This window comes from Oncorhynchus nerka, linkage group LG22 (genome assembly GCF_034236695.1).
Source record: "Oncorhynchus nerka isolate Pitt River linkage group LG22, Oner_Uvic_2.0, whole genome shotgun sequence".
Classification (NCBI taxonomy): Eukaryota; Metazoa; Chordata; class Actinopteri; order Salmoniformes; family Salmonidae; genus Oncorhynchus; species Oncorhynchus nerka.
The window spans coordinates 9,918,639-9,931,398 of record NC_088417.1 but is presented as its reverse complement, the minus strand read 5'-3'; the positions used below and the strand labels follow the sequence as shown (position 1 = coordinate 9,931,398).

At 46.3% G+C, this 12,760-nt stretch overlaps 1 protein-coding gene across 1 annotated transcript in view; it reads left to right on the top strand.

The window, feature by feature from the left end:
* The window catches only part of LOC115104841 (TGF-beta receptor type-1-like), an 85,713-nt gene extending 73,429 nt beyond the window's left edge, over positions 1–12,284 (top strand). The window contains exon 9 of the mRNA XM_029626168.2: positions 2,858–12,284. Within this exon, the coding sequence (XP_029482028.1) occupies positions 2,858–2,983 (126 nt within the window). The 3' untranslated portion in view covers positions 2,984–12,284. The remainder of the gene's footprint in view (positions 1–2,857) is intronic.
* Positions 12,285–12,760: the final 476 nt, after the last annotated feature.

Here is a 12,760-nt window from a genome sequence, read left to right as displayed (position 1 = left end):
AAGGCCTGCTCACAGAAGTGTTTTAGGGAGCGTTTGACAGTGATGAGGGGTGGTTGTTTGACTGCGGCTCCGTGGCGGATACAGGCAATGAGGCAGTGATCGCTGAGATCCTGGTTGAAGACAGCGGAGGTGTATTTGGAGGGCCAGTTGGTCAGGATGACGTCTATGAGGGTGCCCTTGTTTACAGAGTTAGGGTTGTACCTGGTGGGTTCCTTGATGATTTGAGTGAGATTGAGGGCATCTAGCTTAGACAACATGATGCTGCCACCCCGTGCTTCAGGGTTGGGATGGTGTTTTTTGGCTTGCAAGCCTCCCCCTTTTTCCTCCAAACATAAGAATGGTCATTTTGGCCAAACAGTTCTATTTTTGTTTCATCAGACCAGAGGACATTGCTCCAAAAAGTACGATCTTTGTCCCCATGTGCAGTTGCAAACCGTAGTCTGGCTTTTTTATGGCGATTTTGGAGCAGTGGCTTCTTCCTTGCTGAGCGGCCTTTCAGGTTATGTCAATATTGGACTTGTTTTACTGTGGATATACAGTGGGGCAAAAAAGTATTTAGTCAGCCAGCAATTGTGCAAGTTCTCCCACTTAAAAAGATGAGACAAACTATGACAGACAAAATGAGAAAAAAAATCCAGAAAATCACATTGTAGGATTTTTTATGAATTTATTTGCATATTATGGTGGAAAATAAGTATTTGGTCACCTACAAACAAGCAAGATTTCTGGCTTGAGTAATCATGTTGAACAGTTACACACAACAGGAGCACATACGAAAGACTGATGTAGTCAGCTAGCTAGCCACAGGAGTCCACTAAGTTAAGCAGTGTCATGTCTTTGGCTATGCCGGATTAAGTGATATGACATGCTATTCTATAAAATAATTTATCCGTAATTACTATTACTTGATTGAGCTAATCATGTAAATGTAATTAACTAGAGAGTCGGGCACCACAAAATAATATTTATAGAGCTGTTATCTTCCGAATAAACTCTTAAAGACCTAGTAATATTTTACATCAATAGCCGTAAATATCAATCGTCATCTTACTTCAGTCTTATCTGAAGGTTGTAAATTATTTTATCAGCACGAACCCTGGCTAACAAGTTGAATCAGCAATACAAAATTGGGTTTAATTAATTATTTACTAAATACCTAACTAATTACACACAATTAATCATAACTTGATTACAAATGACGTCATAAAGGAAAACGTCCCTGGCGGGCGGAACAGATATGACAGCTTGTTACACAAAGGAAAAGGGGTGGGGTTTGAGTGAAAGAGCGGGAAGACTGAGGAACAAAGGGCGAAGCTGTGCTATCGTAAATACAGTATCTTATGCATTCTAAATTACCGTCCATTTGGAAAAGGAAAATGCAATAAATATTTACTCTGAGCTGCGCTTCAGTAGGTTGGTGGTAGATGGAAGGCCGTGTTGCCAAACCGAGTACTTTGTCCTTTGAAGAATGTCTCTGGTGGTCAATTGGCTATGTTGTAGTAACGTCGTTGTGTGGTAGACGGGATACTCTGTTTGTTCCTTCCTAACCTGCGTTTGCAGCTGCGGTTGCTAACTCAACGGCTAGGAGGTATCACTTCTGTAGTGAATAAGAGTTCAAAGTTCATACCATTTGCAACCAAAGCTCACGCTGATGTTGGCTTCATTCTGTAGTTATTATCTGAACCATTCAGACATATGACCGTCGTCCTCACGTCCTCGGAACAGGAAGTTATGTTGTTGTCAAGGGCTTATATAGGAAGGGAGAGGGGGGGTGTTTGAAAAGTTTTATAGCCCATGTCCCTTCACAGGGCGGGCCACTGATTGAGCAGCCCTATCTTATGAAAATCCAAATCTCACATTTTAGAAGCTAAAATCACATTTCATCCCATCACAAAGAATTTCATATTCAAACATTTAAATTGAACAACAATTCCATGTGAATCCGATAACTCTGATGTGTAGATTTTCCACTGTAGAGTTTGTCATCTTATCATTGATGAGAATGTCTCAGATGACAACCGAACTGACATCATATTCATTAAGTACCACTGCATATGTTCAACTGGTCGGATTACCAGAATATAGTTCATTTCCCCCCACCTTCTGATGTTCCCAGAATCTCTATGTTAACCAAGTGTTTTGCAAATGTAACCTCAGTAGGGTAGAGAGAGGAAAAAGGGGGAAGAGGTTTTTATGACTTTCATAAACCAACCCCCAGGCCAACGCCATGACACTGTACTGTAGGAGATGCTGTACTGTAGGAGATGTTGTACTGTAAGAGATGTGTCAGAGAGGCCTACTTGTCAGAAGGCTATGGAGTGGTATTTGTCACAGTTAGTTCAAATGAGTGCACTCGGTCTTAATAAGCACTGGTGGAAATCCCCAAGATGATGTCCTCGACAGGCCTCTGAGAAATGTAGACAAATGATGGGCTGAACACAGATGCTGTTTACAAGGCTGGCAGACAAACTATTCAACATCTCATTCCATTCCTAACTGTTTACCTTCTTAAACAAGCTTTATAGGAATGAGCAATTAGCAGTGGAGAGGTCCTGGTTTTGAGGAGGTAGGTATTGGATAATCTTGTCTGTCCAATGGCCACATCCTCTCAGGAGTCTAAAAGTGGAAACGATTAAAAAAGCGACTCCGCGTTTGATCGAGGGTGGGTGAGGGGTGTGTGTGACACACACTGGTAAATTGCCTCGCTATGTGGTGCTGGAAATACAAATCCTCACTTTTTTAAAATGTATTTATATCATATCCATGATTAAAAGGACTCTTACACATTACCGCTACATTCATTTAGTGATGTTTTATCAAGTCATCCTTAACTCCCTGACTCTCTCCTTCCCTCCAGGCTCTGCGGGTGATGGCTAAGATCATGAGGGAGTGCTGGTACGCCAACGGAGCCGCCCGCCTCACAGCGCTGCGCATCAAGAAGACCCTGTCCCAGCTCAGCCAATCAGAGGGCATCAAGATGTAGACATTTCCTTTAGTCTTGTTATATTATTCTGAATATTATTATTTTCATCGTCATCATTGGTTCTCTTCGGGCTGCTCCTCCTCTTGGTTTGAAAGGGGAGGCGATGCAGCGTGGTGAAGTTTTACTCTGATACCCCCAAACCCCTCTCTAAAAGCGGTCATCCTTATATTTGTCGCCGTGCCGACCGCCGCGATTTTATGTCTCTCAGAGGTGGATGGATCTGATGGAGGGATGTTGTCAGAGTGTGATTTTTTTGGGGGAGAAGTGGTATGGCTGGGTGCTAAAGCTGTCCCCACTACACACCACCACCAACCTGTGTCAGTTCAGACACCAACCCCCTGTACTCACGATTGGTGGGATCTCACCCAGTGCTCGTGAAGGACCTATAACAGTGATTACAGACAGCCGTAGTCCCGCCCTGCCACAGATCCATCTGCAAACCGGAGGAAAGGATGGAAAAGAAACCCCCAGATTTCATGACTGCTGGTCGTAACATTCAGGTGTCAATGCCTCCATTCAAACAACAAGTGTTACATTCTGTCACTGGCTGTGGTGGCTCGGACTCAACGAGAGAAAAAGACTGAAGCAACAAACTTTAGTTTTATTTAGGACCATCTGGTACTTGTTAACAATCGTTTTATTGTAGTTATTTGTGTGTGTTTCCATGGAGAGGTGCTGTGGACTCGTGTCCAGAGCATGTCGCACCGTGTGTTTCTCCCTCTTTTCTCCATGTATCACTGTACCGAGGGACTACAGGTCTGTTTAACTTATTTGCTTAGATTGTTTGCAAAAAAAAACCAACTGGACATGACCTCATTCAGTCTCCAACCAACTGGACATGACCTCATTCAGTCTCCAACCAACTGGACATGACCTCATTCAGTCTCCAACCAACTGGACATGACCTCATTCAGTCTCCAACCAACTGGACATGACCTCACTCAGTCTCCAACCAACTGGACATGACCTCATTCAGTCTCCAACCAACTGGACATGACCTCACTCAGTCTCCAACCAGCTGGACATGACCTCATTCAGTCTCCAACCAACTGGACATGACCTCATTCAGTCTCCAACCAACTGGACATGACCTCATTCAGTCTCCAACCAACTGGACATGACCTCATTCAGTCTCCAACCAACTGGACATGACCTCATTCAGTCTCCAACCAACTGGACATGACCTCATTCAGTCTCCAACCAACTGGACATGACCTCATTCAGTCTCCAACCAACTGGACGTGACCTCATTCAGTCTCCAACCAACTGGACGTGACCTCATTCAGTCTCCAACCAGCTGTACGTGACCTCATTCAGTCTCCAACCAGCTGGACATGACCTCATTCAGTCTCCAACCAGCTGGACATGACCTCATTCAGTCTCCAACCAACTGGACATGACCTCATTCAGTCTCCAACCAACTGGACATGACCTCATTCAGTCTCCAACCAACTGGACATGACCTCACTCAGTCTCCAACCAGCTGGACATGACCTCATTCAGTCTCCAACCAGCTGGACATGACCTCATTCAGTCTCCAACCAACTGGACATGACCTCATTCAGTCTCCAACCAACTGGACATGACCTCATTCAGTCTCCAACCAACTGGACATGACCTCATTCAGTCTCCAACCAACTGGACATGACCTCATTCAGTCTCCAACCAGCTGGACATGACCTCATTCAGTCTCCAACCAGCTGGACATGACCTCATTCAGTCTCCAACCAACTGGACATGACCTCATTCAGTCTCCAACCAACTGGACATGACCTCATTCAGTCTCCAACCAACTGGACATGACCTCATTCAGTCTCCAACCAACTAGACATGACCTCATTCAGTCTCCAACCAACTGGACATGACCTCATTCAGTCTTGGCGAACATGCTATGACATATGCAATATAGATAGTGTATCTATTTTATATACTCTGTTTTGCTGCTACTACAACGTCAACTACAACAGCTCGACAGTCGCCACCATGCCTTCCAAGCCAGGTGTTAACTGGTGCCACTGCTTTAAACCTACCCCTTAAACCCTCATGTTGGGTTGTGTCTGTGTGAGATTGTATGGAGTATTGACAGAGGCCCTCAGCTGGAGGAGCAGCATGGAGTAAACCCTCTCAGAGAGCTGGAGGAGCAGCATGGAGTAAACCCTCTCAGAGAGCTGGAGGAGCAGCATGGAGTAAACCCTCTCAGAGAGCTGGAGGAGCAGCATGGAGTAAACCCTCTCAGAGCTGGAGGAGCAGCATGGAGTAAACCCTCTCAGAGAGCTGGAGGAGCAGCATGGAGTAAACCCTCTCAGAGCTGGAGGAGCAGCATGGAGTAAACCCTCTCAGAGAGCTGGAGGAGCAGCATGGAGTAAACCCTCTCAGAGAGCTGGAGGAGCAGCATGGAGTAAACCCTCTCAGAGCTGGAGGAGCAGCATGGAGTAAACCCTCTCAGAGCTGGAGGAGCAGCATGGAGTAAACCCTCTCAGAGAGCTGGAGGAGCAGCATGGAGTAAACCCTCTCAGAGAGCTGGAGGAGCAGCATGGAGTAAACCCTCTCAGAGCTGGAGGAGCAGCATGGAGTAAACCCTCTTATGCAAATGGTAGGACGTGACCTCGCCATGCTGCCTAGGGCAGCCACAACACCAACTTGTTGGTGCCATCTACTCAAGGGGTCTCTCTCCCTTCCCATCTTCTCTCGGTCTCTTTCTCTCTACTCTGTATAGCAAAGCTCTGACTCACTGAACACCAGACTGATAGGGGTGCTAGTACTACCCACTGGACTACACTAAGTCCTCCTCCAAGGTGGCTTTAAGGAAGAAGGAAACAACTACTCATTACTGGAGTTGTTCTATAATAATGCATTGTTGGATTTCACTTTGTTTTCGACTTTGTGTTCTTTCAAAGTGTGTGACGGCACACGTCTCTTCAAAGACTGAACAAGGTGAGGTACATTCATTTAAATATAGAAAATGGATTTTTACTAAGCCATAGGTTTCCAATGGGTTTTTTTGTGTTTTTTTTGTGGCAACTTTTTCTACTACTTATAAGAATGTACGTTTTACGGAGGATAAACGACATAGTATCACTGTGTGAACTGCTTGACATTTCAGCTTAGCAAGCCGTAAGGGACCAATGGAGAGAGTCAGAATCCTGTTATGTAAAAAGTAAGATTTATAAATAATTATACTATTATAAAGTAGGGTCAATGTTCTATATAAAGGAATTACAAGTCAATGTAGCAGCAGATTTAATACGTAATGTTTTGGTTTGTATTTGTGTTTGTGAGATATCCTATTGCCACACGCCTAAACCTGCAAGCTGCCTATTTATACCAATTTGGATTGTGTTCGTTTTGGTATGTCCACAGTCTTGATGTCATTCGAGTTTCTTGCTCTATTTCAGCATGTTTTTTTAAATACGGTACCGCAAACCATCACAATAGAAAGACAATGGAGCCCCAAAAGATATCTGATTGTTTGTCTACAAGTGTACTTCTTCTGACCTACGTGCAGGTTTACCTGTGTGGCCATCAGGTTGTTTTGAGTTTCTTATTTTTAATGTATTCTTCTTTTGGATGCCTCTTGAACAGTCTGCTGTTTGGATGCATTCTATGTATCTATCTGTGTTACTGCAAAACGTCTGACTCTGTTCTGAAACCAGGGGAGGTCAGAGGCACTCTGTTTTGTTCTGAAACCAGGGGAGGCCAGAGACACTCTGTTCTGTTCTGAAACCAGGGGAGGCCAGAGACACTCTGTTCTGTTCTGTAACCAGGGGAGGTCAGAGACACTCTGTTCTGTTCTGTAACCAGGGGAGGTCAGAGACACTCTGTTTTGTTCTGAAACCAGGGGAGGTCAGAGACACTCTGTTTTGTTCTGAAACCAGGGGAGGTCAGAGACACTCTGTTCTGTTCTGTAACCAGGGGAGGTCAGAGACACTGTTCTGTAACCAGGGGAGGTCAGAGACACTCTGTTCTGTAACCAGGGGAGGTCAGAGACACTCTGTTCTGTTCTGAAACCAGGGGAGGCCAGAGACACTCTGTTCTGTTCTGAAACCAGGGGAGGCCAGAGACACTCTGTTCTGTTTTGAAACCAGGGGAGGTCAGAGACACTCTGTTCTGTTCTGAAACCAGGGGAGGTCAGAGACACTCTGTTCTGTTCTGAAACCAGGGGAGGCCAGAGACACTCTGTTCTGTTCTGAAACCAGGGGAGGCCAGAGACACTCTGTTCTGTTTTGAAACCAGGGGAGGTCAGAGACACTCTGTTCTGTTCTGTAACCAGGGGAGGTCAGAGACACTCTGTTCTGTTCTGTAACCAGGGGAGGTCAGAGACACTCTGTTCTGTAACCAGGGGAGGTCAGAGACACTCTGTTCTGTAACCAGGGGAGGTCAGAGACACTCTGTTCTGTAACCAGGGGAGGTCAGAGACACTCTGTTCTGTAACCAGGGGAGGTCAGAGACACTCTGTTCTGTAACCAGGGGAGGTCAGAGACACTCTGTTCTGTAACCAGGGGAGGTCAGAGACACTCTGTTCTGTAACCAGGGGAGGTCAGAGACACTCTGTTCTGAAACCAGGGGAGGTCAGAGACACTCTGTTCTGAAACCAGGGGAGGTCAGAGACACTCTGTTCTGTTCTGAAACCAGGGGAGGTCAGAGACACTCTGTTCTGTTCTGAAACCAGGGGAGGTCAGAGACACTCTGTTCTGTTCTGTAACCAGGGGAGGTCAGAGACACTCTGTTCTGTTCTGTAACCAGGGGAGGTCAGAGACACTGTTCTGTAACCAGGGGAGGTCAGAGACACTGTTCTGTAACCAGGGGAGGTCAAAGACACTCTGTTCTGTAACCAGGGGAGGTCAGAGACACTCTGTTCTGTTCTGAAACCAGGGGAGGCCAGAGACACTCTGTTCTGTTCTGTAACCAGGGGAGGTCAGAGACACTCTGTTCTGTTCTGTAACCAGGGGAGGTCAGAGACACTCTGTTCTGTTCTGTAACCAGGGGAGGTCAGAGACACTGTTCTGTAACCAGGGGAGGTCAGAGACACTCTGTTCTGTAACCAGGGGAGGTCAGAGACACTCTGTTCTGTTCTGAAACCAGGGGAGGCCAGAGACACTCTGTTCTGTTCTGAAACCAGGGGAGGCCAGAGACACTCTGTTCTGTTTTGAAACCAGGGGAGGTCAGAGACACTCTGTTCTGTTCTGAAACCAGGGGAGGTCAGAGACACTCTGTTCTGTTCTGAAACCAGGGGAGGTCAGAGACACTGTTCTGTTCTGAAACCAGGGGAGGTCAGAGACACTCTGTTCTGTTCTGAAACCAGGGGAGGTCAGAGACACTCTGTTCTGTTCTGAAACCAGGGGAGGTCAGAGACACTCTGTTCTGTTCTGAAACCAGGGGAGGTCAGAGACACTCTGTTCTGTTCTGAAACCAGGGGAGGTCAGAGACACTCTGTTCTGTTCTGAAACCAGGGGAGGTCAGAGACACTGTTCTGTTCTGTTCTGAAACCAGGGGAGGCCAGAGACACTCTCTTCTGTTCTGTAACCAGGGGAGGCCAGAGACACTCTCTTCTGTTCTGTAACCAGGGGAGGTCAGAGACACTCTGTTCTGTTCTGTAACCAGGGGAGGTCAGAGACACTTCTGTAACCAGGGGAGGTCAGAGACACTCTGTTCTGTAACCAGGGGAGGTCAGAGACACTCTGTTCTGTTCTGAAACCAGGGGAGGCCAGAGACACTCTGTTCTGTTCTGTAACCAGGGGAGGTCAGAGACACTCTGTTCTGTTCTGTAACCAGGGGAGGTCAGAGACACTCTGTTCTGTAACAAGGGGAGGTCAGAGACACTCTGTTCTGAAACCAGGGGAGGCCAGAGACACTCTGTTCTGTTCTGAAACCAGGGGAGGCCAGAGACACTCTGTTCTGTTCTGAAACCAGGGGAGGCCAGAGACACTCTGTTCTGTTCTGAAACCAGGGGAGGCCAGAGACACTCTCTTCTGTTCTGAAACCAGGGGAGGTCAGAGACACTCTGTTCTGTTCTGTAACCAGGGGAGGTCAGAGACACTTCTGTAACCAGGGGAGGTCAGAGACACTCTGTTCTGAAACCAGGGGAGGCCAGAGACACTCTCTTCTGTTCTGAAACCAGGGGAGGTCAGAGACACTCTGTTCTGTTCTGAAACCAGGGGAGGTCAGAGACACTGTTCTGTTCTGAAACCAGGGGAGGTCAGAGACTCTCTGTTCTGTTCTGAAACCAGGGTAGGCCAGAGACACTATGTTCTGAAACCAGACGAGGGCAGAGGTCATAACATTACAACATATCACATGCTTCTTGTTAAATCTGTACCATGATGCTTTTTTCTCTACATGACTATTCACTGTTGGTGTTCCCCAAGGGTGAGTGCAGGGACTTCTCTCTCTGTCTCCTTGTCTCTCTGTTTCTCTCTGCCTCCTCTCTGTCTCTGTGTGTGTGTGTGTGTGTGTGTGCATCAGGTCAGTCTTCATCTATAATGCTGGTAACCCTCCTCCTCTAGATAAGTGCAGAATTAGTCATTTTAAGTGTTTCCTTATTATGTCTGATTAGCTTCAGGAACGGAAGATCATCTTTACATTGAGTTGAACAGAAAGAAAACCGCCTCTTTTTGATACGGAATGATATATATGCTGTGTCACACACTGGTGTGAATGGTTCCTTGGTACATGTAAATATCTAGATATATCTCTTGTATTATTGGCTGGAAGCTTTGTCTTGCACAGTTGGTCAGCATACAAAATAGTGAACAAAAACCGTGAAATCTATCATAATATTAAGAGAGACTAACGGATATTGCTGCTATGATACATGGCAATCAAAACGAGAAAGAAAAATAGCTGAAATTTCATCATGCTGAATTTGGTGTGTGTGCGTGTGTGTGTGGGCGCGTGTGTGTGTGTGTGTGGGCGCGTGTGTGTGCGTGCGTGTGTGCTGGATCTCCGACAGTGTGGGACATCTCTGGGACATTACAACCACAACACTCAACAACGGCAGAAGTTCAGCTGACTACTACTTCTCTATCTATGCCTCCGTCGTCAACACTGGGCCAACGTTCATTCTGTATCCTACCAACATTTCTCTTAAAAATCACCAGCAGCCTTTCTTTTGGTTTTCAAAATCAAATGTGACTTCTTCTTGCGGTGACTGTAAAAAACACATTACTCATCCAGGTATTCCTGTTTCTCAGTGATATGCAGGGCAATTTTCCCTTGAAACAAGGTTCACCCTACAGGTTAACAGAAAAAACAACCATATCTTTTGCACCTCTGGTTTCATCAAAAATGGGTTGACACAATTAGTCGCAGCTTTCCAAACCTTTCTGTGCCTTCATTCTGCTCAAGTTCCACCCAGACATTGTAATAGAAACACTAGTTAGTAGGTCCCAGGCAGCAGACAGCCAGGGGGTGCCAGGCAGCAGACAGCCAGGGGGTGCCAGGCAGCAGACAGCCAGGGGGTGCCAGGCAGCAGACAGCCAGGGGGTGCCAGGCAGCAGACAGCCAGGAGGTGCCAGGCAGCAGACAGCCAGGGGGTGCCAGGCAGCAGACAGCCAGGGGGTGCCAGGCAGCAGACAGCCAGGGGGTGCCAGGCAGCAGACAGCCAGGGAGTGCCAGGCAGCAGACAGCCAGGAGGTGCCAGGCAGCAGACAGTCAGGGGGTGCCAGGCAGCAGACAGCCAGGGGGTGCCAGGCAGCAGACAGCCAGGGGGTGCCAGGCAGCAGACAGCCAGGGGGTGCCAGGCAGCAGACAGCCAGGGGGTGCCAGGCAGCAGACAGCCAGGGGGTGCCAGGCAGCAGACAGCCAGGAGGTGCCAGGCAGCAGACAGCCAGGGGGTGCCAGGCAGCAGACAGCCAGGGGGTGCCAGGCAGCAGACAGCCAGGGGGTGCCAGGCAGCAGACAGCCAGGGGGTCCCAGGTAGCAGACAGCCAGGAGGTGCCAGGCAGCAGACAGCCAGGAGGTGAAGGGTTGAGGAGGGAGGGAGGGAGGATTGTTGGCTGTATGTGCCCTTTTGTGACCCAAACCAACAATATGATCTGGTAATTCTATAACTAGCAGGCGAATGGTGTTGAGGGCACTGCTGGATATGCCGTCTGCTCAGACAAACACAGTACTGTTGCACCGAGCGAGGATCAACACTAATTAACCAAGCTGAGTTTGCTATTATGTGATCTAATTGAGGCCATGGAGACATGCCAATGTTGCCAGCTATGCCAAGCTTCTTCTATTTTTTGTTTGTTTTTAGAGCACTGAAACTAAACTCCGATGGCTCCACCTTCCCCGAGAGGCCGCAAACCAGAGCACAATTTGCATAATCTCTTCAAAGGTCATGCATATGCCCAGTTGGTAAAACCGCAACTGGTTCCTATTCTTGGGTCACAGTTTTACCAATCTTTCTATCAACGCTAATATCCAGACACTGTGAAGAATACCGGGTGGGGAGGGGGGGAGCAGTAGTGTCAGAAAGAGTAGGCATTATCATTCTAGAGATACTTTACGACTGCCAATTAATAACCAGAGAAAGTAAAGCGATAGTTGGTGTCACGAAAGGGCCCTGCTTGCTACATGAACAGCCGACCGTTCTACTCCTGTTCTGTGTGCCTGCTGTAGTGAGACCATTGTGCTTTATCCTGTTTTATACAGTGCCTGCAGTTGGTTGGACTATACTCTCTTATTTGTTCTTACAAGCTGCATGTGATTTGTGTTCCAATGTCAGAATCACTTTATAAATAATATATTAAAAAGTTGAAGAAAATAAACCGTAGTTAATGGGATATAACAAGGTCATAACCTAAGGAAAATACCTCCTAAAGAGCAATGTGTTTTTACCTCGGGTGTATATAGTCGATTTGTTTACTCCAAAGTTTGCAATTTTTGTTTCTATGAAATGCTAAGTTGAATACACATTTGTAAATGGTACTTTTTTTTGTCAATGGTAATTGTGTTTTGTGGTGTTCCCAAGTAGTATATTCCTCTAGTTACCATTATGTGTATTTTGGCTTTTTATGGTCTGTCCCAAATGTAAATGCTTTACCAACGTCAAAACTAGTCTTCTTTCCAAGCCCCATCTGAGCTGTGTTGAAAATGTCTTGCAGGAGGCTACGAGGAGAGATGTGGAAGACCCTCAAAACCATTACAGAACCGCCTGTGTCCCCCTTCTGATTACTTCTAAACCATATGTATTTTGAATTTTTCATAACAAGAATGAACACGCAACATAGGAAAGTGGCGGATTGACGTTTCAGTTCCAACATAGTTGGGAGTGAAAAATGGTGTGAATAAAATAAAAAAAAGTTTGTGTAAATCCATGGTCTTGTTTTTTTGTTTGTGGAGTTGGAATTCACATTCATAGCCTGTGAATGAACTGTGTATTTCATTCCAGTACACAGGACTGAGACCTTGCTATCAAAGAGAATGAAATGGATTGTTGGTTTTTGGCTGTAGGCCAGTATAACACTTCACAACAATGGGCCCACGGTAGCATGTTTTTCTACATTCGTAGGCTTTGTCACATGTCTGAAATAGGTTCTTTTATTTTTTTTTGCTTAATTTACACCGATTTATATAATGAACTGGGTTACTGTCGTTTGTGTGGCTGTCTTTTACTGATGTGCCAGTACAAAGGATTGAGACCTTCCTATCAAAGAAAATGTCATAGATACTCTATTGGTTTTGGCTGTAGTCTATGGCCTCACCAGTGACCATGTACAACGTACAAGATGCTGGCTGGGTCAGAGTACAGTTCTCTACCTTGAAAACATTGCTTGTAATGTTTTAGGT